The 25816-nt window shown below is 42.9% G+C and overlaps 1 protein-coding gene across 4 annotated transcripts; it reads left to right on the forward strand.

Annotated features, from left to right (window-relative positions):
* On the forward strand, positions 1 to 23928 carry ACAD8 (acyl-CoA dehydrogenase family member 8). Of its 4 annotated transcripts, none has more exons than XM_049856527.1 (11): positions 1 to 330; positions 9508 to 9608; positions 10172 to 10341; positions 10968 to 11077; positions 11431 to 11507; positions 11902 to 12039; positions 17604 to 17739; positions 17824 to 17921; positions 19561 to 19713; positions 20316 to 20418; positions 22880 to 23928. In XM_049856527.1, exons 1-11 carry the CDS (start codon positions 213 to 215, stop codon positions 22930 to 22932), a joined length of 1257 nt encoding a protein of 418 aa, XP_049712484.1. In that variant the 5' UTR covers positions 1 to 212; the 3' UTR covers positions 22933 to 23928. The 4 variants fall into 4 exon arrangements, with proteins under 4 accessions (XP_049712484.1, XP_049712487.1, XP_049712486.1 ...); XM_049856528.1 differs by having other exon boundaries at positions 245 to 335; positions 22880 to 23923; XM_049856530.1 differs by having other exon boundaries at positions 242 to 9953; positions 22880 to 23923.
* The last annotated feature ends 1888 nt before the right edge of the window (positions 23929 to 25816 follow it).

The raw sequence follows: 25816 nt of genomic DNA on the forward strand, positions 1-25816 counted from the left end.
TAGGAGTCGTCATTCTTGCGCCGAGGGCCCGGGGATTTCTGAGAGTTGTAGTCTCCTCTCCTTGGGCCAACTCGCCGGTGTCCGGCCAGAAGAGGGGGGTTGGACTACAACTCCCAGAGTGCAGTGGAGGGGCCGGGCCATGGCTACCCACCGACCCATGCCAGCCGAGCGGCACTAAGGTCGGGTGCGCTGGCCGCGGCCGCAGTGCAGTGATGACTACCATGCTGTGGAGCGGCGGCCGGCGCCTCACGGTGGCCCTAGGCTGCCTGCGCGGCGCTCTTTGGGCGCAGACTCAGAGGGCCCTCAGGCAGCTGGTCTCCTGCATCGACCGTAAGGTTCGCCCCGGGACGTGCAGGGTTCGGGGCCCGGTGTCCGCCAGGCAGGAGCCCGCTCGCAGTTCCTCTGCCCCGTCTTGTCCCGGGTCGCCGGCCCTCACTGCCCCGAGCTGTCCGGGTCTCATCTGCCGCCGCAGCCCTTCTCGCCCGACCGCTCTCGGCGCGGGGAGCGGGAAGAAGTGCCTTCTGGAAGGGGTGGCCCAAGGCCGACCTTCAACCTGAGACCAGGCTCTCGGGCTTGCACACCGCGCGCCTGTCGAGAGGAGCTCGCCAATGTCTACGGAGCCGGGCCTGCGTTAAGATAAACTGAGATGTGAAAATATTTCGGCGCTATACACAGACTCGGAAACCTTGGTGCTTAGTGGTTATGAGCTACGGCTGCTCCCCAAAAGGTCCCCAATTCGAATCTACTAGGCGCTGCTCGGAAACCCTATGGGGCAGGTCTACTCTGTGCTGTAGGGTCGCAGTGAGTCGGCATCGACTCGACGACAGTGGTTTTTGTTTGTTTGCTTATTTGGATTATACACAGATTGATTGTTACCGATGTTGTTCATTAATGGTTCACATTCCCCTTAAACTTAGTTGGGTTATCTCGTTTCTGTTCCATTATCCCCGTTTTCCGGATAAGGAAATGGATGGTTAGGTGAAGGAACTCGTGGTTTTTTTGTTTTTTGTATTTAAATCATAGCAATAGATCATAAAGTTAAAGGAATGTAAAACGCTGGCTGCTGGTGGCTTCGATGAGCAAAAGTTGGCGATAATAAAGGAAGATTTGCTCACATATGTAGATTTTATAACTTTACCCTTATACTTTATAAAATGCCTTTAGTGTTGAAATTTCTGAAGGAAAAATACCTATTATTGCAAATAGAAAACTACCATGAATTACAAACCTGAATGTCTTCCAGGACCAGACGAATAACTTAAAGGTAACAGGTAGTGGAGAGGATCTAGGTGTACTAAGAGGTGCCCTCCTGCTAGTTATGACTCTGCTGCAAGCACTCACTCCTTTCTTCTGACACAGCATTTTATTTATTTTAACAAGTGATGGTTTGGTTTGGGTTTTGTATACAGAGTAGTCACGAATGCCTTAGTTGACCCCCAGTGTCCTAAAATGCCTTCAGGAGGTGCTGCCCTGTTCTAGCATTTATAGTTTGGTAAACAAGAGCACCCTTGTTGATAGCAAAGCAGCTGAGCAATTGTTCTGGCAATAAACATGTTAAACATGAGGGTTTCTAGCACCTAATGCTATAAGTTCACCTCTGAGATCCTCTTTCACTTTTTTTTTAAAGGAATTTTAATTAGTCAGATGAAAAGAAATGGTCTAATTGTGTATTAATGTGTCAGTGGAAATGATCAAATATTTCTCATTGTGGCATATTTTAATGTTAAAAATAACTTAAAAGAATTATGATTGTTTATTATTGTTCAGTTTAGTTTAGCAACTTAAGAAGCATAGAAATAAGACATTGATTTCCCTGTTTAGGTCTAGGTAACTTTTTTTTTTTTGATTGGTTTTTTTTTTTGATTGGAACCATTAATAATCTACCATTATATATAATTTCTTGGTCACAGAGCTGTTTATAATACATTTTATATTGTAGCCAATATTTCCACAAGGTTTAAGAGAACTTTTAGTAGGTATTCCATTGGGATTAAATACTTTATAACAGCACTATTCAATAGAAATATAATGTGAGCTACATATATGTAGTCTGTATTAAAATTTGTAGCCATGTTAAAAAAAAATAGTAAAAGAAACAGGTAAAAGTATTTTTTTTTTAATTTTTTTATTGTGCTGTAGGTGAAAGTTTACAGTTCAAGTTAATTTCTCATTCAAAAGTTTGGGCATACTGTTTTGTGACATTGGTTGCAATCCCCACAATGTGATCGCACCGTCCCCTTTTCCACCCCTGGTTCCCTGTGTCCATTCGCCCTGTTCCTGTCTCTTCCTGCCTTCTCATCCTGCTTTTGGACAGAAGCTGCCCATTTGGTTTCGTGTATCTGATTGAACTAAGAAATATGCTCCTCATGTGTATTATTTTGTAGTCCTGTCTATGTCTGAAGGGTGGGCTTAGGGAATGGTTTTAGCTCTGGGTTAACAGTCCAGGGGCCATAGTTTCGGGGTTCTTCCAGTCTCTGTCAGACCTTTAAGTCTGGTCTTTTTTACATTTTTCTCCTGTTTTCTCTGGGACTCTGTTGTGTTCCCTGTCAGGGTGGTCATTGGTGGTAGCCAGGCACCATCTAGTTCTTCAGGTTTCAAGCTGGTGAAGTCTCTGATTGATCCTTTAGTCCTTTGGGGTAGTATTTGCCCCATGTCTTTGGTTTTCTCCATTCTCTTTTGCCCCAAGTGGGATGGGACCAATATACGTGTCTTAGATGGCTGTTCGCAAGCTTTAAAGACTCCAGACGCTACTCACCAAAGTTGAATGTAGAACATTTTCTTTATAAACTGTTATGCCAGTTGATCTAGATGTCCCCTGAAACTATGGTTCCCAGGCCCCAGTCCCATCTACTCTGTCCCTCAGAGTGTTTGGATGTGTCTAGGAAACTTACGTGCTTTTGCCTTGGTCTAGTCGTGCTGACTTCCCCTGTATTGTGTGTTGCCCTTCCCTTCACCAAAGCTGACCCTTGTCTACTATCTAGTTAGTGATTTTCCCTCTCCCTCCCTCCCCACCTCATAACATCAAAGAATGCTTTTTTCTGTGTTTAAACCTTTTCTTGAATTCTTATAATTTATTATTTAAAGGCATCAATTTTTCTTTGGTCTTCCTTATTCATTGTCCAGCTTTCGCATGCATATGAGGGAATTGAAAATATCATGGCTTGGGTTAGGTGCATCTTAGTCCTCAAAGTGATACCTTTGCTTCTTAACACTTTAAAGAGGTCTTTTGCTAAAGATTTGCCCATGCCCAGTGCAATAAGTCATTTGATTTCTTGACTGCCGTTTCGATGGGTATTGATTGTGGATCCAAGTAAAGTGAAATCCTTCATAACTTCAGTATTTTCTCAGTTTGTCATTATATTGCTTATTGGTCTAGTTGTGAGGATTTTTGTTTTCTTTATATTGAAGTGTAATCCACACTGAAGGCTGTAGTCTTTGGTCTTAATCAGTAAGTGCTTCAAGTCCTCTTCACTTTCAGCAGTCCTTTGCTCACACACTTCAGTTTGGATTAACCACATTTCTAGTGCACAGTAACCACCTGTTACCAATGGCTGCTGTATTGGAGAGCACAGGTAGAGAATATTTCCATCATTATAGAAAGTTCTAGTGGAGAACACAGCTTTATAGTCACTGTGTTGATTAGATCTGCAGTATCTTGGCTGCCTGCTTAATACTGACATATTTTTTACCTTCAGAATTTGTCTATAGTAATTTCTCTGTCATCTTTGAGTAAAAAGAATGAAAACATTTCCTAGTGCTTTGCACATGAGGGATCCCTGGTAGAACAGTGGTTAAAAGCTCGGCCGCTAACCAAAAGGGCAGCAGTTCGAATCCACCAGCTGCTCCTTGGAAACCCTATGGGGCAATTCTGTTACGCCATATAGAGTCGCTATAAGTCAGAATCAACTCAGTGGTAATGGGTTTGATTTGGGATTTGGTTTGTACATGGAAGGAATCTTGGAGGTCATTTACTCTAATTTCATTTTACAGGTAAGGAAGTATGCTCCTGATCTAGCTCAGTGCCCTAATTTTATAGAAGAGGAAAGTGAGGCTTGGAGAGGTACCTGGCTTACTGAAAGCTGCACAGTTAATAATTTCAGAACCAGAGTTCAAAAGTCTAAGTTCAGATATTTTGACCCCTTGTCCAGTGCTCTGTAACTACAATTTGCTGCTACTTCCCGACTGTTCCTTAAACATGGAGATTCTCACATGGACCTGTTGATTCTCTTGTTGGTCTTCTACCTTATATTCATTTGAAGAACTAAATACTAGGTTATGCTATGCAGAGTTTTGGGCCCTGTTTTTATCTATCTTTACTTTTTGTGTGTGTGTACTAGCTTCTTGTGTTCTGCCGGTAATGCAGGCAAAAGTCATGAAGCCTGGTTTTTGTTGTTTTGTTTTTAATTTATAGCATATTTTTTCTGGGAACTTAGGTATTTTTAACTTCATCACCATGCTTTCCTGTGTATAATTTATTTTTTAACTTGTCCTTTTCTTTCTTTTTCTCCTGACAATGCTTTCCTTTTTGCTATTGTTATCTTTTCTAAAATTAACTGAGTATTTGTTATCTATAGAAAAAGAATGTATAGTTGTGCTGTGCATACTCTTTAACATATGATTTGCCTAAAAGGATTCCTGTTATTTACTTAGGATGCAGTTTGAGTCTGTTTCTTGAACACTTGTGTTACGGGTTGAATTGTGTCCCCCCAAAATGTGTCATCTTGGCTAGGCCATGGTTCTCAGAATTGTTTGATTGTCCTCCATTTTGTCATCTGATGTGATATTTGTATGTGTTGTAAATCCTGCCTCTGTGGTGTTAATGAGGTGGGAGTAGAGGCAGTCGTGTTAATGAGGCAGGACTCAATCTACAAGGTTAAGTAGTGTATAAAATCAATCTCTTTTGAGATATAAAAGAGAGAAGCAGGTAGAGAGACATGGGGACCTCATACCACTAAGAAAGTAGAGCCAGGAGCATGTATCCTTTGGACCCTGGTCCCTGCACTGAGAAGCTCCTAGAGCAGGGGAAGATTGATGACAAGGACCTTCTCCCAGAGCTGACAGAGACAGAAAGCCTTCCCCTGGAGCTGGCACCCTGCATTTGAACTTCTAGCCTACTAGACTGTGAGAGAAGAAATTTCTATTTGCTAAAGCCATGTGCTTATGGTATTCTGTTACAGCTACACTAGGTAACTGAGACACCTTGGTTCCTTGAACTACTTGCTTTAGGGAGTAGCCATTTACTCTATGGAATAATAACAACGGTTAACATTTATTGAGCTCTTACTAGGATGGAAATTCTGTAGCACTTCTCTCTGTACTGTAGAATGTTTGCATTATTACTGTTTATGTCGTCCTTTGAATGAACCATATTCATCTTTGTTACTCCAATAGTGGTACATAGTAGACGCTCAATAAATACTATTTTGTGAATGATCTTTGAGCTCTGATCATCAGCAGCACTTGTTCAAGAATATTGGAACAAATGGCCTGATTCCCAGTCAGGGAACCATTAATTGTTATCCCTCACCATATTCCTGAGAGTAATACCCAATATAGGGGCCCGCTGTGGGCTTCTGAAGCCAGCCTAATCTTTAATCCTCGCAACTATTCATTTCTGAGTTTCCATTTTTAGTGAGAGTACTAATCTCGGAGAGAAGTGCTTTTTCTTGGCTTACACAGCCAGCAGTTACTGAGGCCCAATACTACCACAGGAGGAATAAACTGCCACCTGTACTTCTGTTCTCTAGAAAGGACTCTTCATAGCTATTAAGCCTTGAAATAAATTATTTTTGAGTGATGGCCTCATAGTCTTTCTTTAATGGTCTTTAACATTACATCATAGTGACCAAAGTTTTAGCTTTGAAGCAACAAAGTACAATGCCTTAGAAGGTGTCTTAGTTATCTAGTGCTGCTATAACAGAAATACCACAAATAGAAATTTATTTTCTCACAGTTTAGGAGGCTAGAATTCAGGGCACCAGCTGCAGAGGAAGGCACTCTCTGTCTGCCTTGTTTCTTTTCAGCTTCTATTCCCAGGTTCCTTAGCAACCATGTGGCATGTATCTTCCCCATCTTGGCTAGCTTGCTTGCTTAAATCTGCTCTTTTATATCTCAAAAGAGATTGATTTCAGACACACTTTACACTAATACTGCCACATTGACATAACAAAGAAAACCCATTCCCAAATGGGATTATAACCACAGGTAGAGAGGTTAGGATTTACAAAACACATATTTTGGGGGACACAATTGAATCCGTAACATTCCACCTTGTGGTCCCCAAAAATTCATGTCCTTCCCACGTGCAAAACATATTCACCCCATCACATCATCCCAAAAGTCTTAAAGCCAAGTTCAAAATCTCATCTTTTGAATCATCTAAATCAAATACCAATGATAAAATAAAACTTTTAATAATTTATATATATATATATATATATATATACTTAAGGTATATTCCATCATGGGGCAAAATTCCTCCTTATCTGTGAACCTGTGAAATCTGGAATACAAGTTACCTGTTTCCGGAGTAACAATGGTGGAACAGGTACAAGGTAGACATTTCCATTACAGATAGAAGAAAATAGAGGGAAAGAAGGGATAACGGGCCCTAAGCAAGTCCAAAATTCAGCAGAACAAATTTAGCTCTCAAGGCTTGAAAATCCTCTGTTCTTAAGGACCATCTGGGCAAGAGCTCCACCCTCCAGACTCTGGGTGTTGGTCACACTCTCTGGATGCTGGGTCCAGGCCCCTTAGTCCTGGGCAGAGGCCCCAGCTTCTGACTGATACGGAAACATGGTCCCCTCGGCTTTGGGTGGCCCCATTCTCCTAGTCCATCTGAGTGGCTCCATTCTCCTGCTTCTTGGCCATATCAGCACTGCCACCTCAGCCTTGGGCAGTGGCCCCGTTCTCTTGGCCTACCTGAACAGCATCTCCACACCCATGACCCAGTTGGTGAAAATCTGACCCTTTGAAACGTAATAGGCTGTGACTCCACCATTTGAAATGAGGCAGCACTGCTTCCTGTGCTCATTCCAGCAGTTCTGCTGCTCCCCGAGCTGCTGCAGCCATGGTCCTTTGCTTTTCTTGGAGAAAACAGATGTAGTTCCTTCAGTCTGTTTCCTGCTTATAAAATTTCAAGAGGTAGAGAGCTTTCCTGCCTTTTGTCCTGTCTTTGTCACCTTCAGGCTAAGCTGATGGCTTTTCTGCTGTGGTCATAGGCTTCCACCGAACATTTGAACATAATTCAGATAAGTTCTTTGTCACTGCATAAAAGCATTGCCGTTCCTCAGTTGTCCAATCACGTGTTCATCGTTTCCTTTTAAAGCCTCACCAGAAGCACATTTAACGTCCACACGTCTAGCAACATTCTGTTGATATCAGCCTGAGTTACCTAAACCCAACCAAAACCAAACCCACTGCCATCGAGTCAATTCTGACTCATAGCAACCCTGCAGGATAGAGTAGAACTGCCCCATAGAATTTCCAAGGAGCGCCTGGCAGATTTGAACTGCTGACCTCTTGGTTAGCAGCTGTAGCACTTAACCACTATGCCACCAGGGTTTCCGTTAGTTATCTAGTGCTGCTGTAATAGAAATTCCTCAAGAGGATGGCTTTAACGAACAGAAATTTATCTTCTCACAGTTGAGGAGGCTAGAAGTCCGAATTCAGGTGCCGGTTCTAGGGGAAGGCTCACTCTCTGTGTCTGCTCTTTGGGAAGGTCCTTCCTGATCATATGGCTTCTGTCTTCCCCATCTCAGCTTGCTTGTTGGCTTAATCTGCTCTTTTATATCTCAGTATCGATTGGTTAAGACACAGCCTACACTAATACTGTCACACTGACATAACAAAGAAAATCCATCTCCCAGTAGGATTATAACCACAAGCAGAGGGGTTAGGATTCACAGTATGTATTTAGGAGGACACAGTCCAACCCGTAGCGGAAGGGAACAAAGCCGTTGCATTGTGTCTTACCCCATTGCGTTTTCACAGCCACCAGTGTACCTCAGGGTTTCACTGTTTCTCCAAGTACAGGCAAACATTTCTTTCTTTGTTTTTTCTTAGCACACCTGAAACAGGTGGTCTTTTCAAAATGATCATACTAAGAGACAGCAAAAGAGAAATAAACACAAGCTGCATGAGTCTGATTAGTCCTGTACACATTGCTGATCCCACTGCTGTTACCTGGCTCCTAGAATTTGTGGTCCCATCGTGTTCAGATTCTCTGCATTATTCCTTGCTAAAAGATGGCTGCCTTTCACGGCAGCTTTGCCTAGCTTCCTGACATTTAACTTCTGGCTGGTATCTAGTGGAAGGTCTTCATCCTCTTGGAAAACATAAAAAGCATTTTAGTCCTCCCTTAACTAGCTAGTTGACATGCAGCTCTGCTTTCTAATTCAGTCCTACCTCACTCTGTAATCTTTAAAAAGTATGTAAAAATTAAATTCTGTGTTTAGGCCACTGGAGGAGCTGGCTTCTTAAAATCTGCAAAGTAATACTTTGAATTGAATCATATATATATCTTTCTTCTAAAACTCTTACTATCTCAGTTGGTCTTCTAAAATGAATGTGTTGGTGCAGACACATATGGACATAAAAATATATACTTAACTAGGGTAGGAGGACACCAATACAGAAAAAATAGACAACCCAAAGGGGAAAGATGTTTACTGCAATTTGAGGCTCAATGTGTATTTATTATCTTTTTAATGTGGATTTATGAGCAGGAAGAGATGAAGAAGAGTTTCAAAAGAATAGCTAGAAGGAAGTGAGGTAAGCTGAGGTAGGAGGAAAACAGGAGCAAAGTTTGACCAGTAGCTACGCTGTGCACAACCCACTGTGCTCTCTATGGCCTGTTTGCTTCCCCCTTCTGCCTCATTCCTCTCACTGTCTGTCTGGGCCTCAACTGTATTTTCCTAAGTGGCCAGGATAGAGATGTCTGGGAAGTAGCCATATACTGTCCTGGGTTGATCAGGATATAAGTCAGAACTGTCCCTTCTGTATCAGAAAAACTACGTAGTGCTGGACAGTACCTTTTTCTGTTAAAGGCTGTATTGTGTGTGGGAAATGCTGTCTTCATGTGTCTTAGTTATCTAGTGCTTCTGTAACAGAAATACCACAAGTAGATGGTTTTAACAAACAGAAAATTTATTTTCTCACAGTTTGGGAGGCTAAAAGTCTGAATTCAGAGCCCTGGCTCTAGGGGATGCTTTCTTCTGTTGGCTCTGTAGGAAGGTCCTTGTCTTTTCAGCTTCTGCTTCCTGCTTCCTTGGAGATCTCCGTGTATCTGGGCATCTGTTTTACCCCATCTCTCCTCTGCTCTGCTTTGCTTGGTTAATCTGTTTTATATCTCAGAAGAGATGGACTCAAGATACACCCTGCCCTAATCCTGCCTCGTTAATGTAACAAGGACAACCCACTCATAACACCATGTCATGGTGCTTCTTGTTTTTGGTACTCTTCCCTAGCCTCTGGCCTGGGACTGAGTATATGCAATCCTGCCCACAGCTTCCATAGGACTCAATGAAGAGCAGAAAGAATTTCAGAAAGTGGCCTTTGACTTTGCTACCCGGGAAATGGCTCCAAATATGGCAGAGTGGGACCAGAAGGTAGGAGTTTTACTTTTGGCAAATGCCTCATGCAGTGACCCTTATCTCCTTATGACCCTAACTGCTCAGTATGTGTGTTCTCTATGTTTCAGCTCTGACTTTCCAAGTCCTGGTAATGAGGTGATTCCTTTCATCAAAGGCATTCTCGTCATCCTCTAGTATCTTTTCTCTTTTTTTAAATTGAACAAGAATTTAAACATACTTAAAAGCTCAGCTACCAACGAAAAGGTCAACAACATCGGGATCCACCATCTGCTCTTTGGAAGTCCTGTGGGGCAGTTCTACTCTGTCCTATAGGGTCACTATGAGTCAGAATCGACTTGACGGCAACAGGTTAAAGCCAAGGTAGCTCTATAGATAATAAAAAGAAGCATTTTAATGTCAGAAAAACAGTCTTTGAAGAGCGTGTTTTACCTAATTTCATTGTGGGATGACAAATAGACACATTAAAAGAATCCCTGTACTCTCCCAAGTGCAAACATCCTGATCCCCTCCATGCATCCTCCCAGGAAAACTCCGCCTATGGATCAGTTGCTGATGAGCCTGCTGTCTTTTGTACACAGGAACTGTTCCCAGTGGACGTGATGCGGAAAGGAGCCCAGCTAGGCTTTGGGGGGGTCTACGTTCGAACAGATGTGGGTGGGTCTGGACTGTCACGGCTTGATACCTCTGTCATTTTTGAAGCCTTGGCTACAGGCTGTACCAGCACCACAGCTTACATAAGCATCCACAAGTGAGTACCCAAGCTTGGAGAGCACAATGAAGTGCTCACAGGGGTTGATTAGGAACTTTCACATCCATTAAAAAAGAGAGAGAGAGAGGGACATCTTTTTAGGCTAATAGCTCTTGAGGAACTAGACTGTTAAAGTTCACGCTAAGTCTGCTACCACCTGTTGGACTTGAAGATGTCTTCTAGTTCATTGCTAAAGAATCGAGTTTGCCAGCCTTCTTCCAGGTTCTAGACTGAGCTGGTACCAACAGACTTCCACAGAGTGGTCAGGGTACTGTTAGGCTTTCTCCCCACCCAGAGGTGAAACCTCTGATAACTGAGGGAAGTAACAGAAAGTACATATAATTGACTATTAGAGAGCTCATGTAACCTAATGGAAAGTGGTGTCAACACCCAGGGGAGAAATTCCTTGCCCCAGGCTGTCTCTGGGTAGCACACGTTCAGCGATGTTTTAATTCAGTACTTCTTTTAAAATTGAATGTCCTTAATTGTGATTATTTTCCCTTCCCACTTTTCTTCTGTTGCACTCTACTCTGCTGCCCTTTGTCCTCTTTTCTTCACAAATTTTCTTTCCTTTTCCGTCTTCATTCCTGACAATCATCCTTTCTTTCTGTTGGTGTACCTGTCAGCATGTGTGTCTGGATGATTGACACGTTTGGAAATGAGGAGCAGAGGCAGACATTCTGCCCCCGACTCTGCACCATGGAGAAGTTTGCTTCCTACTGCCTCACTGAGCCAGGTGAGTGTAGGGAGAAAGATGTGACACAAAGGACTCCTCATCAGCTGACATCTGACCACTGCTTACCAAGAAGTTTGGTCCTGGGGCAACAGAACACGCGGCCTGAGGTCTCCACACTCAGGCTTCTGGGACAGGGTCTCCCTGGCTCCCTGCAAGACAGCATGTTGGGAGATGGGGAGTGGTCTGATTGGTGTAAGTGGTTTTTTCACCAATTACAAGACATTCCTTTGGCAGTGTGGATCTTAAAATATCAAACTAAACCGTTTATATGAGAAAATATCATAGGAAAAGGAACAGAGCTGGGGCTCCCTTGACTTCACAGACCCTTTCTGCCCTCTTTTTCTCTGCCTCAGGAAGTGGAAGTGACGCTGCTTCCCTTTTGACCTCAGCTAAACGACAAGGAGATCATTACATCCTTAATGGCTCCAAGGTACCAAAGTGTGCTCTCTTCTCCCAGAACTTCTAGGTTGTTCACCTCTTCCCCCTGAAGCTCCTTGGCTTCTGTGAGTTACTATTCCCTTAGGATTTTTACATGCTGGAAGGGAACATCTGAACTGTTTCCCTGTATTCACCTCCTCTGTTTCTGTCTCTTTTAATCTCATTCCAGATAATTGCTTTCATTTTTGTTTGTCCTTTTTATACTCTCATCAGCTAGGTCCCTAATTCCTCACTTTCAGTGCAGCTACTTTTGATCGCATCTCACTCTCTCTGTACATTTATCTCGTAGTACCCTGTTGCTGGAGGACCGCAGTGGTTCTCTGACCTCAGGTCCTAAGAACTCAAGCATTCCCTGAACCCTGTGCACTCCATCTCCAACCCCACAGGCCTTCATTAGTGGTGGTGGTGAGTCGGACATCTACGTGGTCATGTGCCGCACCGGAGGACCAGGCCCCAAAGGCATCTCATGCATAGTTGTTGAGAAGGGAACCCCTGGCCTCAGCTTTGGCAAGAAGGAGAAAAAGGTGAGTGGCTCTTGGACAGGAAATAATTGGAGTTATGAGGCTCTGCCACCTGCCAGACCAGCGCCTGCTCTGTTCTAGAAATGCCTTTGAGGCCATTGCTCCTATTAGGACTTTCGACAGGAGAATATAAAATACAATAGAGCATTGTTAAAGAAGCACAAGGCTATGGGAAGGTGGCAGAGTTTGCCAGGAAGTTTCATAAACAGCCTGTTGTTTTAGCCTGAGGTGTTTCTCTGCTGTCTCTCCTGCCTCTGCTTTTGGCCTATATTTCTTAATCAGCTTCTTATTTTGGTACACCCTGTTACCCCAGGAAGAGGTACTTACAGAAGATCTGGTGTTGACCACAGCCTTAGGAATGAAGAGCATGTGAGCCATTTTCTTGTCTTAAAACATAAATAAAGTAAAACTTGTTGAATGTGTTTGTTGGTATTTCAGTAATAAAAGAGGGGCATCATTTCCGTAGGTACTTTGAGAAGTAAGACATCCTAAACTTAGGAAACTCTGTAGCTGGGCCATGAACAGTAGAACCAGGATTATGTAACTGTTGTTGGTGGTAAGGGTGAGACCTATTCGGACTTTTTAGTCCCCATGAACAGGACAGTCATTTACCTCCAGTTTGTACTGTTAGAGTTAGGATTTTTGAGGAGATGTCAGGTAATGAAATAACCTCTAAATGTGCTTCTCACGCAGCTTATAGGGTTTTCACATTTCTCCGCATGATCCTTCCTGATCCTTTTATAACTGCCAAGGAGTTGCGAGTCTCAGTGTCCCTCCTCTTTTATATCACTGCAGATAGCAGGTATTTACTAGAGTCCTACTATATACAAGGCCTTATGCTAGATCCTGGGGGAGTCAACATTGCAGGAGTCACTCTTTGCCGTGTTTGAGGTCCTAGGCATATGCTGCTTTAGGCAGTCTGGGGTTATAAGACATGCTCGGATTTATGTGGACCAACTCATAGTTTTACAGGATCAGGTTATACTGACTGATGATTATTTCAACCCACATAGACAGTATCCAAGTCAATGTTTGTGGTATCTGTTGACAGGATACCAAAGCTAACAAGTTGAGTGCCTACAGCAGAAGTGTGAATAAACTGCATAAGCTAAAAGTTTGTCTTTTACCCTCCATTTTCTTTTTCTCTCACCTTTAAGCATATATATTGTTCTTTCATTTCTTTTTTTTTGTTTTATTTATGTGTTCTTTTATAACTGTTAATATTGCTTTAGCTATTTTTAAATGTATGGGGAATATGGAAGGATCTTCTCCACATTCATTTGATAACTAGCATGTGCCTATTGTGTGCCAGTCACACCTCTAAGTAATGGGGTGGACAGAGCACTGGACAGGAAGGTCACACTCTGCCACTGGGGGATTTACATTTGATAAGCAAGGAACAGACAACACACTCATCAGTGAATAAACAGAATGCCTTCCACTAGTGTCAAGTGTTAGGAAGGAACTAAAATGGAATGCTGTGAGGCCCTGATTAGTAAAAGCAATGTTGAAAGAGAAGAACAAAGTAGGAGGACTGACACTTCCTGATTTTAAAACATATTATACAGCTACAGTATTCAAAATAGCCTGGTACTTGTATAACAGTGGACACATAGAACAGTGGAATAGAATTGAGAGTTCAAAAATAAACCTACACATCTGTGATCAGCTGATTTTTGACAAGGGTGCTAAGTCCACTCAATGGGGAAGGAAGAATCTCTTCAATAAATGGTGTTGGGAAAACTGGATTTCTACATGCAAAAAAAATGAAAAAGGATCCATGCTTCACACCATACACAAAAACAAATTTAAAATGGATTAAAGACCTAAATGTGTGAACTAAATCCATAAAATTCTGAAAAGAAGACGCAAGAGCACTGCTGTTGGGCCCCACTTTTAACAATAAGTTATCTAAAAAGCACAGACAGCAAAAGACAAATCCCAGGGACCTCATAAAAATTAAAAACTTGTATTCATCAAAAGACTTTACCAAAAAAGTGAAAAGACAAGCAGTCCACTGGGAGAATATCTTCAGAAACCATATATCCAATAAGAATCTAATAACCAAAATACATGAAACTTCAACAACTTAACAACAAGACAAACCAGTCATAAAATGGGCAACGAACTTGAATAGACATTTCAACAAAGAGGACCTTCAGTGGCCACCAAACACATGAAAAGATGCTCAACATCATTAGCCATCAGAGAGATGCAAATTCTGGCAGAGACAACAGCAAGTACAAAATTCTTGAAGTGGGTATAAGGTTAGCTTAACTGAAGAAGTAAAAAAAAAAAAATGTGGCCAGAGGGCAGTGAACAGGAACATAATGGTATGGGATGAAGTGGACAAGGTAGGCAGCGCCTTGTGGGCCAGGGTGAGGAACCATTGTTTGATGCTTAGGGCGATTTAAGCAGCTGGTCTTTCTCCTACGTCATGACAGTCTTTCCAGCAAGCCTGTGCTTTGACTTGGCATATGTGTAATGCATATAGCTGGCAACTTTAAATCACCAGTTTTGCACTGATTTTATTGCAGGGTAATAAGGACTTGCTTTTTTTTGGATAAGCCAAAAAAACGAAACCCATTGCCATATAGGGGATTCCAACTCATAGTAACCTTGTAAGACAGAGTAGAACTGCCCCATAGGGTTTCCAAGGAGCAGCTGGTGGATTTGAACTCCTGACCTTTTGGTTAGCAACCAAGCTCTTAACCACTGTGCCACCAGGGCTTCTTGGATCTAACTATAAAAAGTTTCTGTGTATCCTGAATAAACCAAATTCTTTGAAGGCCATGGTAGCAGAGGCGGGGGTTTGGGGACCACGGTTTTAGGGGACATCTAAGTCAATTGGCATAATAAAACCTATTAAGAAAACATTCTGCCTCCCATTTCGGAGAGTGGCTTCTGGGGTCTTAAACTCTAGCAAGCAGCCACCTAAGCTGCATCAATTGGTCTCAACCCACATGGAGCAAAGGAAGATGAACACCGAAGATACAAAGTAATTAGGAGCTCAAGAGACAGAAAGGGCCATGTAAACCAAAGACTACATCAGCCTGAGACCAGAACTAGATGGTGCCCTGCTACAACTGATGACTGCCCTGACAGGGAAAACAACAGAGAATCCCTGATGGAGCAGGAGAGCAGTGGGATACAGACCTGAAATTCTCAAAAAAGACCAGACTTAATAATCTGGCTGAGACTAGAAGGACCCCAGAGGTCATGGTCCCCAGACCTTCTATTAGCCCAAGACAGGAACCATTCCCAAAGCCAACTCTTCAGACAGGGATTGGGCTGGACTATAAGATAGAAAGTGATAATGGTGAAGAGTGAGCCTCTTGGATCAAGTAGACACATAAGACTATCTGGGCAGCTCCTGTCTGGAGGGGAGATGAGAGGGCAGAGAGGGTCAGAAGCTGGCTGAATGGACACGAAAATAGGGGGTGGAGAGAAGGAGTGTGCTGTCTGATTAGGGGGAGAGCAACTAGGAGCATATAGCAAGGTGTATATAAGTTTTTATATGAGAGACTGACTGGATTTATAAACTTAAAGCACAAAAAAAAATTTTTTAAAAGACAAGCTTCTATATAGAAGAATGAGTTCTGTCATGGAAGGAGTGGAACCAAGAGCTCTTATAAGAGAATATCAAGATAATACATAGAAGAGGAGAGGCAACTGGTAGGAGTGGGCTCTGGTGGTAGTGATCCGGGTATGCAAAATCTTCAGAAAGATGGAAAGGTCATCTGCTGTTACTGGCCGCAGCTTCCCAGGGGCTGTGATAGGATTAGGGGAGGAGGACTGCATGGGGGAAGAAGCCAGATGTTTTCACAGTAAGGAGTTAGAGGGCAGGCATTACAAGATAACAGCTGTTTGTATTTGTGTCTTTTATAATTAGGTATTGTTAAGATAAAACTTTCTGTTCCATTCTTGTTTTCAGATGTTTATATTCTACTTGGGAAGATAAAAATAAGTACACAGAAAACAGAAAACTCTTCCATTAGAGCCACTGGGAGGTTCCAAACTTGTAGAGACTATGGGAGCATAAAAGAGAACAAGATCAGTGATAGCTCAGGTGATTGGGAAGGCCTCTGGAGATTTCATTTAAGTTGGACTTTAGTGGAGCCTGGGGATATGGAGGGTTTCTCAGTGGAGCGACCAGACTGAGCAAATGTATGAGTTAAAAATAAAACCCAAAGGTACAGTATTTACAGTTGACTGATAGAAAAGAAGGCTGGGAATGAAGGATTTGGCCAACTTTTAGAAGATCTTAAATAAAAGGCTTAGGGAATAGAGATCATCTTAATCAACAAAATGGAGTTATGTTTTTATGTAAGGAAGTGGCTTGAGGCAGTGGTGTTTTCAGAGTTCTGAGGGAACTAGAAGATGTTATATAGTCTAGTGATTTTCAAAATCTGCCTCACCCAGCCTTGAAGTTCTTTGAAGCCTGGGAGTACCCGGAAGAGGAGATGAAGGGAATCAAGTAGTGAGGGCCTTTATTATGTAACATCTGAGTGAGACTGTTAGAAGAAAGAGGCTCTGCTGGCTTTCTGGCCCACATAAGGCAGACCTGAGGCCACAGAGAAGTTCAGTGGTTTTTCCAAAGATGAAAAATACAGCTAGTTAGTCTTATAACATGACTACATCTTAGGGGTTCAGAATTTTCTCTGAGCTTATTACTGACTTATCAGCGATGTCCTGATAAACCCAGCTCTCTGAAAAACAAAAATCCTCACTGGTGGTGTTTGTGATTTTTGTGGGATAAATACTGCCTTCATGGCCAATTTCACACTATCAACACTAGAGAACTGAATGCTAAGTTAGGAAGAGATGTGTACAGTCTGCTCTCATGTGCAGGTGTTTGCACATCCCTGGATTTCTACAGCTCCACGCGAGAGAAGGTGTGTGCACCACCACCACCCCCCACCCCGTCACAGTCTGAATGTAGTACCTTTTATTAGCACTGCACTACTGTTGAAAGGGGAAGTGGCTATTAGTAAGGCTTTCAGAATTAAACTTCTCCAAGTCGTCCTTATTTTGTCGATGTTATTATAAAAGTGTGCTTGTAGAGGCACCAGAAATGAGGGCATGTCCTACCCCAATCCTAAAAGAGATTGCAAGTAGTATTGGGGATAGATTTGGGAAGGATAGAAATTAGAAAGTGATTCTCTTACTATGTTTAAAAAATATAAGTGAAAAAAATCTGAGAGTTGTTGTGTGCCGTCAAGTTTATTACAACTCATAGCAACCCTATATGACAGTAGGACTTCCCCATAAGGTCTCCTAGGCTGTAATCTTTGTGGAAGCAGATCACCAGGCCTTTTCTCTCACAGAGCCACAAGTAGGTTTGAACCACTGGCCTTCGGTTAGAAGCTAAGTGCCTAACCATTGCGCCACCAGGGCTCCTTGTGAGAGTTGACAAGTCTTTAAACTTTTAATGTTTCCTCATTTTGAGTTCTCAAGGGTCTAAGTCCCAGGGTAATGGAACCTGTACTTCACAGGCTTTAGCATGAGAGCATGCTGCCCTGAGGGGTGAAGGGTTGGGCAGCCAGACAGTCCCTGATTTTTGCCAGGTCGGGTGGAACTCCCAGCCAACACGAGCCGTGATCTTTGAAGACTGTGCTGTACCTGTGGCCAACAGAATTGGGAGTGAGGGGCAAGGCTTCCTCATAGCCATGAAAGGACTGAACGGAGGGAGGATCAATATTGGTGAGAACATAGAGGGGTCGGCCGGGAGGTAACAGGCACTGTCCCTCCTGGCTCTGTTGAAATACCAGCCCTCTTCCTTACCAGCCTCCTGCTCTCTGGGAGCTGCTCATGCTTCAGTCATCCTCACCCGAGACCACCTTAATGTTCGCAAGCAGTTTGGAGAACCTCTGGCCAGTAACCAGGTAACTCCCAGGTGTCTGTGCATTCACTTTCCACTCTTTTGTGGCCCATGAGATTTCTGTGGCCCACGTTCTCTGGGAGAATGAGGGTGTAGTGTACTTCATTTCTGTTGATGACCTTTTTTTTTAATTGTACTTAAAATTTTATGAAGGTTTATAGAACAAACCAGCTTCTCATTAAACAGTTAGTACACATATTTTATGACATTAGTTAACCCCACAACATGTCAACTCTCTCCCTTCTTGACCTTGGGTTCTGTGTTACCAACTTTCCTGTCCCCTCCTGCCTTCTAGCCCTTGCTCCTTGTCCTGTTTTGTTTTATGGGCCTGTCTAATCTTTGGTTGAAGGGTGAACTTCAGGAGTGACTTCATTTCTGAGCTAAAAGGGTGTTCAGGGGCCATACTCTTGAGGTTTCTCCAGTCTCTGTCAGGCCAGTAAATGTGGTCTTTTTTTTGTGAGTTAGAATTTTCTTAAGCTCTGTCCAGGACCCTCTATTGTGATCCCTGTCAGAGCAGTCGGTGGTGGTAGCCGGGGACCATCTCGTCTGGTGGAGGCCGTGGTAGATGTGGTCCGTTAGTCCTTTGGGCTAATCTTTTCCTTGTATCTTTAGTTTTCTTCATTCTTCTTTGCTTCTGAAGGGGTGAGACCAGTGGAGTACCTCAGATGGCCACTCACAGGCTTTTAAGACCTCACACACTAATCACCAAAGTAGAATGTAGAGCATTTTCTTTATGAACTATGTTATGCCAGTTGAGCTAGATGTTCCCTGAGACCATGGTCCCCACAGTCTTTAGCCCTGTAATTTGGTCCCTTAGGGAGTTTGGATGTGTCTGTGGAGCCACCATGACCTTGCCTTGTACAGGTTGTGCTGGCTTCCCCAGTGTTGTGTACTGTCTTACCCTTCACCAGTTACCACTTACTGTGTATTTAGTGTTTTTTCATCCCCACCCCTCCATTCCCTCGTAACCATCAAAGATTGTTTCTTTTTTGTGTGTAAACCTTTTCATGGATTTTATAGTACTGGTCTCATACAATATTTGTCTTTTTGTGATTGACTTATTTCACTCAGCATAATGCCCTCCAGATTGATCCATGTTATGAGATGCTTCATGGATTCATCATTGTTCTGTATCGTTGCATAATACTCCATTGTGTGTATGTACCACAGTTTATCCATTCATCTGTTAATGGGCATCTAGGTTGTTTCCATCTTTTTGCTACTGTGAACAATGCTGCAATGAACATGGGGGTACATATGTCTATTCGTGTGATGGCTCTTATTTCTCTAGGATATATTCCTAGGAGTGGGATTGCTGGATCATATGGTATTTCTATTTCTAGCTTTCTAAGAAAGCCCCATATCATTTTCCAAAATGATTGTATTATTTTGCATTCCCACCAGCAGTGCATAAGAGCTGATGACCTTTTTTTTAAGGAAATAATAGTATTAAAAAGTACAGGGCAAGTGGAGTGGATTTGGAGCTTACAAAGCAGTAAACTTGCTCTGCAGAGGGAGCAGGAGATGAGGCTTTGGGTCACTTAGAAAAGACACTTCATTAGAGATTTTTCTTAGAGGGCCCCAGATCAGTGATGGTCTAAGCCCCTCTGTCTCGTTGGTTCTCTTCTTCCCTATTGCTGCAGTACCTGCAGTTTAAACTGGCCGATATGGCAACCCGGCTGGTGGCCTCACGGCTCATGATCCGTAACGCAGCCGTGGCCCTACAGGAGGGGCGAGAGGATGCTGTGGCCCTGTGCTCCATGGCCAAGCTCTTTGCCACGGACGAATGCTTTGCTGTAAGTGATGATGCCCTCTGGCTGTCCTGGGATGTTGAGAGGCATACGTCAACTTTGGAACACAGCAAACTAACCCACGAAGGGCCTGCAGAGGAGTTCTCATAGCTGACTCTTGGGCCTACTCCATGCCATTATATATTTCAATATGTTACTGCTGTTTGTTTGTGTTCTAAATAAAACACTACCTCTGGAAGGTTCAGAGCAGCCTTTTGTTCAAATTCAGCACCATGCCATGTTGAAAATGTCAGGGGAAAGTCATTCCCACTCTGTGGCTGTGTTGTCACTAGATGGCACCTTAGCTTCATGTACTTCCAGCCAGGCTGGTTGTGGGCAGCTCCTCCCTAGCCGATGATCAGTAAGAAAGATGGGAGTCTGAGTTGTCTGTGTGCTGGGAGCACGCAGGCTCAGTAGATGAGCTTCACTTGTTGGCTGGGAGCATGTGGACCGTGGAGCCCCTCTGGGGCTTGGCTGTTAGCTGTGGGTTGTTCTTCCTCTTACTGGTTTACAGCAGGCTGCTGGATTTGGGCTAGGGGTGGGGAGAGATGCCACTTGTTCCACAGTTTGGGGGAAGTCAAAGATATCTAATCCCTCTCTCACTACAGATCTGCAACCAGGCTCTACAGATGCACGGAGGATATGGCTACCTGAAAGACTATGCTGTTCAACAGTATGTGCGGGACTCCAGAGTCCACCAAATCCTAGAAGGTAAAAATCTCCAGATGTCGTTCTTGTCCCTTCAGAGTGGTTCCCGGATCAGTACCTTCCCCAGCCTGTCTGTCCCCATGCTGATTGATTGCTGCTCCACGTTCCATTGGGTCCTGCCTGTCTTTTGGTTTCCTCTTAACCTTCCTTTCCCCAACCCTGCTCTGGAAGTGGCCTGTTGGTGCAGTGGAAAGAGCCACCAGCCTGGGAGTCAGGAAGCCTGGATTGTAGCCTTGGCTCTTCCCTGTCACCATGAGTAAATCATTTAATCACTCTGAGACTCTCTCTTTATATATTTGAGAGAAGGGTCAAATAGATAATACACGAGAAAGCACTTTGAAAACCACAGCAGTGATTATTCTTTACTATTATAAAGTACCTGGTTCTGAACTTCCGTACAGTAATTTACAGTGTAAATGTGAAGCCAACATGATCACCAGCAGCTCTACAAATAACTTGCCAGGTGGTCTAAAAGATACCCATTATCAGCATTGTGGTGGGTTTTGAATAAAACAGATCATCAATATCTGAGGGTCATCTTTGTAGCCACAGACATTCAGGCCAGAAAATACAAATGCATTTTCGTCAGGCTTAGAGCATGGCCTCCTCCACTCTCTATAGCCAGTGACTAAGTCTTGAATAATGTGACTCTGGTCCAGGTAGTGTGGTGCCTGGAGTTGTTAAACTATGAATAGCAGATGGGGCAGAGGCTTCCGTAAGCAACTTTTTAGTGAAGTAGCGTGGGGCTGCTTTAACGGGCACAGGTTAGAAAGGAGAAGCCTGTTAGCAGGTTGGTCTCCCCTGCCTCTCAAACCAGTCCTTCCCCAGCTTGAGCTTGCAACAGAATCACCTGGAGGGCTTGTTCCATCACAGGCTGCTGGGCCCCAGCTGCAGAGTTTCTGATTCTGTCGGTCTGAGGTGGGACTGGGCATTTGCATCTGTAGCAAGTTTTCAAGTGAGACTGCTGCTGCTTGCCTGAGAATCACACCTTGAGACCTGCTCTAGAATTAGGTCCTCATTATGTGCGTCAGGACTAGTCTGCAGCAGGCTTATCCCTCGTGCTCACAGTAAATTTCCCATGGTGTCATTTCTCCTGTTACTCCTGGAAGTACTTCTCACCCCGACTGAATATAGGAAACTTCACCTTTATTCTAACTCTGTCTTTTAACCTTGCTCTCATGGGAAAAGAAACCCTGGTGGCGTAGTGGCTAAGTGGTACAGCTGCTAACCAAAGGGTCGGCAGTTTGAATCCACCAGGTGCTCCTTGGAAACTGTCTGGGGCAGTTGTACTCTGTCCTATAGGGTCGCTATGAATCGGAATTGACTCGGTAGCACTGGGTTATCATGGGAAAAGCCAAAGAGGTTTACCTTCAGATCATGCCATCATCCATGCGTAGAAAAATTTGGGCATTGACCACTTCATCAGTTTGTTTCATCATGGACTTTACTTTTGGATACAATCCGAAATTTTAGATTTAGTTTTATTTCAGATTGTATGCTTACTCATTTATCAAGGGGATTGTGTTTCTCTTTGCGTTGATGGTCACTGCTAAAAATAAAGCAAACCCTTGATCCCCTCCTTTCAAGGAAAATGCTTTTCTTTTAAAACGTAATTTTTTGATAACCAAAGAAATAATATATTATTGTAGAAAACTTATAAAATATAGGAAAAATAAAACTCATGTTTCTACATCTGGAATTAATATTTTGGTAGATTTCCTTTGGACATTTTTCTGTGCTTTCACGAATACATTTTTTTTTTTAAGTTAGAATCATAGTATATTAAAAAAAAGGCTGTTGCCATTGAGTCTGTTCCAACTCATAGCGCTCCCATAGGACAGAGTAGAACTGCCCCAGACAGTTTCCTAGGAGCAGCTGGTAGATTTAAACTGCAGATCTTTTGGTTAACAGCTGTAGCTCTTAACCACTGCGCCTCCAGGGCTCTGAATTATACTATATATAACCAAAACCAACAAACCACTGCCATTGAGTCTATTCCAACTCACAGCGACCTTATAGGCCAGAGTAGAACTGCTCCATAGGGTTTCCAAAGCCGTAAATCTTTACAGAAGCAGACTGCCACATCTTTCTGCATCAGAGCAGCTAGTGGGTTCAAACTATGAACCTTTTGGTCAGCTGCCAGGCACTTTAACCACTGCACCACCAGGGCTGCCTTTATACTATAGATACAATTTTATATTCTGCCGTATTTTTAAGTAATACATGTTTACCCTGTCAGGAGAGTTTTTTTGTTTGTTTTTTAAAGTAAATGTGATTCCTTATTTTCTGATCTTTTTTTATACTTTGGGGAGAAGTCTTTGATAATCTCGTCCCTCCCAGTGATGAAAGAACAATCCTGGTTTAATCCATAACTGTCCTAAGCTAGGCTTGCCACACCCTGCTGAGAGCTTAGAGAGCCCTCAGACTTGATGCTGCTAAGTCCTTTACTCTTTCTCCCTCTCAGGTAGCAATGAAGTGATGAGGATGATTATTTCTCGAAGCCTGATTCAAGAGTAGTACCCAGAGTTGATATTCCGGCAGGTTTCATACACAGTAGGACTCAGTGTTGAATGGGTCCAGGTGGATGTTCTGCTACAAATGACTCCTGGATTGAAGGCTGGGCTCTTGTAGGGCTGGACCGTCACCTCTATATGTGGGCAACAGCTTCTACTCTAGGAGTGGACACCAGCAGAACTGACAGAGCAGCCCTGATCAGAAATAGCACAGAAGACATACTGCCTTGTTTTCCTAATGCCAGAAATGTGACTCGTGAAGAATCACCATCAAACCAAAAGTCCTTTCTGGGAGCCACATTGTCTAGATTTGTGTGCATTTTGCTGGTTCACCGGATCCCTCTTCTAGTCATCTGGGTACTTTCACTGAGGGCTTTTCCTATTAATAAAGCAAAGGTGTGGGAAAGGGGAACTAGAGAAAAAACGGCCTCCTATCTCATTCTCTGTATCTGGACTGAAGAAGATACAGGTTTCTGTGAGCAGCACTTCTTTTGAGTATAAATCAAGATAATAATCAGTGCTTGGGAGACCCTACTCCTGAGCTGGGATGTAGAATGTGTCTTCACTGTGGACTACTCAAAATCAAGGGGTGAGATTATTTGGAAATTTCCATTTATATGATAATGCTAGGGGAGCAATAAAGTTGACTTGAGTAATGACAGGAGTATTTGTTCTTTGTCCTTTTTAGAAAAATGCGGTACCTGTTCCGTTGCTGTCGAGTCGATTTCGACTCATAGTAACCCTATAGGACAGAGTAGAACTGTCCCACAGGGTTTCCAAGGAGAGCCTGGTGGATTCGAACTGCTGACCTTTTGTTTAGCAGCCAAGCTCTTAACCACTGCACCCCCAGGGTAGTAGGGGAATGATATTCAGGATTTCCGTAACTCTTCCTGATAAGTACTCTGAATAAATTTTTTCCTATCTGGATTTTTCTTCTCTTTTTTGAAGTTGCCTTCTTTTTAAATACAGGTATCCTCTGATTTACAACAGGGTTTTGTTCCAGCTACTCCAGCATGAGTTGGTTCTGACCTAAGTCGAATGCCTCTTTTTTTTTGGTTTTCATAGTCTGTTTATATGGCAGTATTTTTGAACATCTGCGATTGAACATTTGAGAATGATAACATCAGCAAATTACACACCGCAACATTGTATGTAAAAAAAAAAAAAAAATGATGATGTACAAAAAAACCCCAGACAAGTCAAAAGTGTAGTTCTTCGTGACTAGAATACGTCGTAAGTTGGGGACTACCTGTACTTTTAGCCACTGTATTGGCAAAATCTACCCCTCTCTGTATTGTTCAGTTCTACTAAAGTTTATTTCTATTTTTTTAGCCAAGTCTTTAGAAGTATTTATTTTATCATTATATTTGATTAAATATTTCATTCGATTTTGGACTAATAATCAAAAAACTTCTCCTTGCCCAATTTGGCTTCTAAAATGTGTAAAAAAAAAAAAAAAAATGTAGGCCCCTTTAATTAGTACTAGCTTTTCAAACTCAGCATTGTTCATGATTTATGAAAATAGATTTAAAGTAATATTCAAAGATAGAGACTTTTTTGGAGAACACTATTATAAATGATCATTACATTATCCCACCCTGTCATTTCTTTAGAAAAAAATGTGCAAGATTTCCTATTAGCTTCAGGTCATTGTTTAGAGAGATCAAAATATGCTACTTTAACTACAATAAATACTTCCTTTTTTGGATGCATACTCTATGTAAGGAACTGTTTTGGACACTGCAGGGGGACAGGATATGAGTATCCTATAAAGTTTAAAGACCTTATTTTAATAGGTGAATTAAGACAGCTCTAGTTCAAGGTAAACCAGTTGGTAGGCCTAAAGAGGTGTAAGATTCTTCTACCACACTTTAAAGTCGTCAGAGTCTGAGAATATATCTGATTCATTATCCTTAGTGCCTTCCTGGCACATAGGAGGAACTCAATGCTTACTGAACAAACAGAAAGACTGGGAAAAAGCCATCCTCATCAGTGAGATACTAACTGTAGCTACTGGCAAACCCCATGCAGAAATCAGCAAGACGGAAGTCAACTATCTGGATGGGCATGGACCTCCATGGAATTGTACTGAGTGAAAAGGTAAAGGTCACATACTGTGTGGTGCCATTTCTGTTACATTCTTGAACTACTGTGTGAAAACAGATTAGTGGTTGCCAGGGACTGGGGAGGGGCTGGGTAGGAGTGTCTGAAGGAGCAGCCTAAGGGATCCTTGTGGTGGGCGGTTCTGCATCTTGATTGTGATACATCTTGAAGCTACAGATCTGATAAAATTGCCCAGAACTACACAGATAACTGCATGTGTATCTGGTAAAATCTAAATACGCGCAATGTCAAGGATGCTGCTTTTGGGGGAGGAGGGACCTCCTTGCATATTTTTTTTACACCTTCTTGTGAATCTATAATTATTTCAAAATAAGTCAAAAAGAAAGTCACCCAGGTGGTGAGACTATTCACAGACCTAGCCTTCCCCCTTTCCCAGCTGTGCTGAGCAGCCTCAGCATTGCTTCTACCCCCTGCACTGCAGTTACTGCAACTTGGCTTAGGTGAGAGTACAGGTCATTTAGGGGTGAACCAAAGAAAGATGAGAAGACTGGGAGAATAGGGCATGGCAGGACAGGTGTTTTGGGCTGGGCTCTGATTTTCAAACATACGGGATCTAGGAAGAAAATTGTGGAAGTTGTTTTTTCATTCGTTGTTCTCTGAAAGCCAGGTTTGCACTAGGCCTAGGTAAGTATTCTCTGTGGAATAGCTATAGAGAGAAGGCATCATGGAAGGAATTGAGATGGCTAAGGGGTTCAGCCTGTGGCCCAGGGAGGAGGGTGTCTGGTTCATGTCTGGGAGCGCTGGGTATGTTCTGTTCTCCCTGT

This window comes from Elephas maximus, chromosome 17 (assembly GCF_024166365.1).
Source record: "Elephas maximus indicus isolate mEleMax1 chromosome 17, mEleMax1 primary haplotype, whole genome shotgun sequence".
NCBI classification, from domain to species: Eukaryota; Metazoa; Chordata; class Mammalia; order Proboscidea; family Elephantidae; genus Elephas; species Elephas maximus.

Excerpts from the sequence above, each read along its gene's own strand:
- ACAD8 (XM_049856527.1), top strand. The coding sequence starts at position 213 with ATGACTACCATGCTGTGGAGCGGCGGCCGGCGCCTCACGGTGGCCCTA. Across the intron at positions 11,078-11,430 it reads CTACTGCCTCACTGAGCCAG|GAAGTGGAAGTGACGCTGCT; the intron begins GTGAGTGTAGGG and ends TCTCTGCCTCAG. Across the intron at positions 17,922-19,560 it reads AACCTCTGGCCAGTAACCAG|TACCTGCAGTTTAAACTGGC; the intron begins GTAACTCCCAGG and ends CTATTGCTGCAG.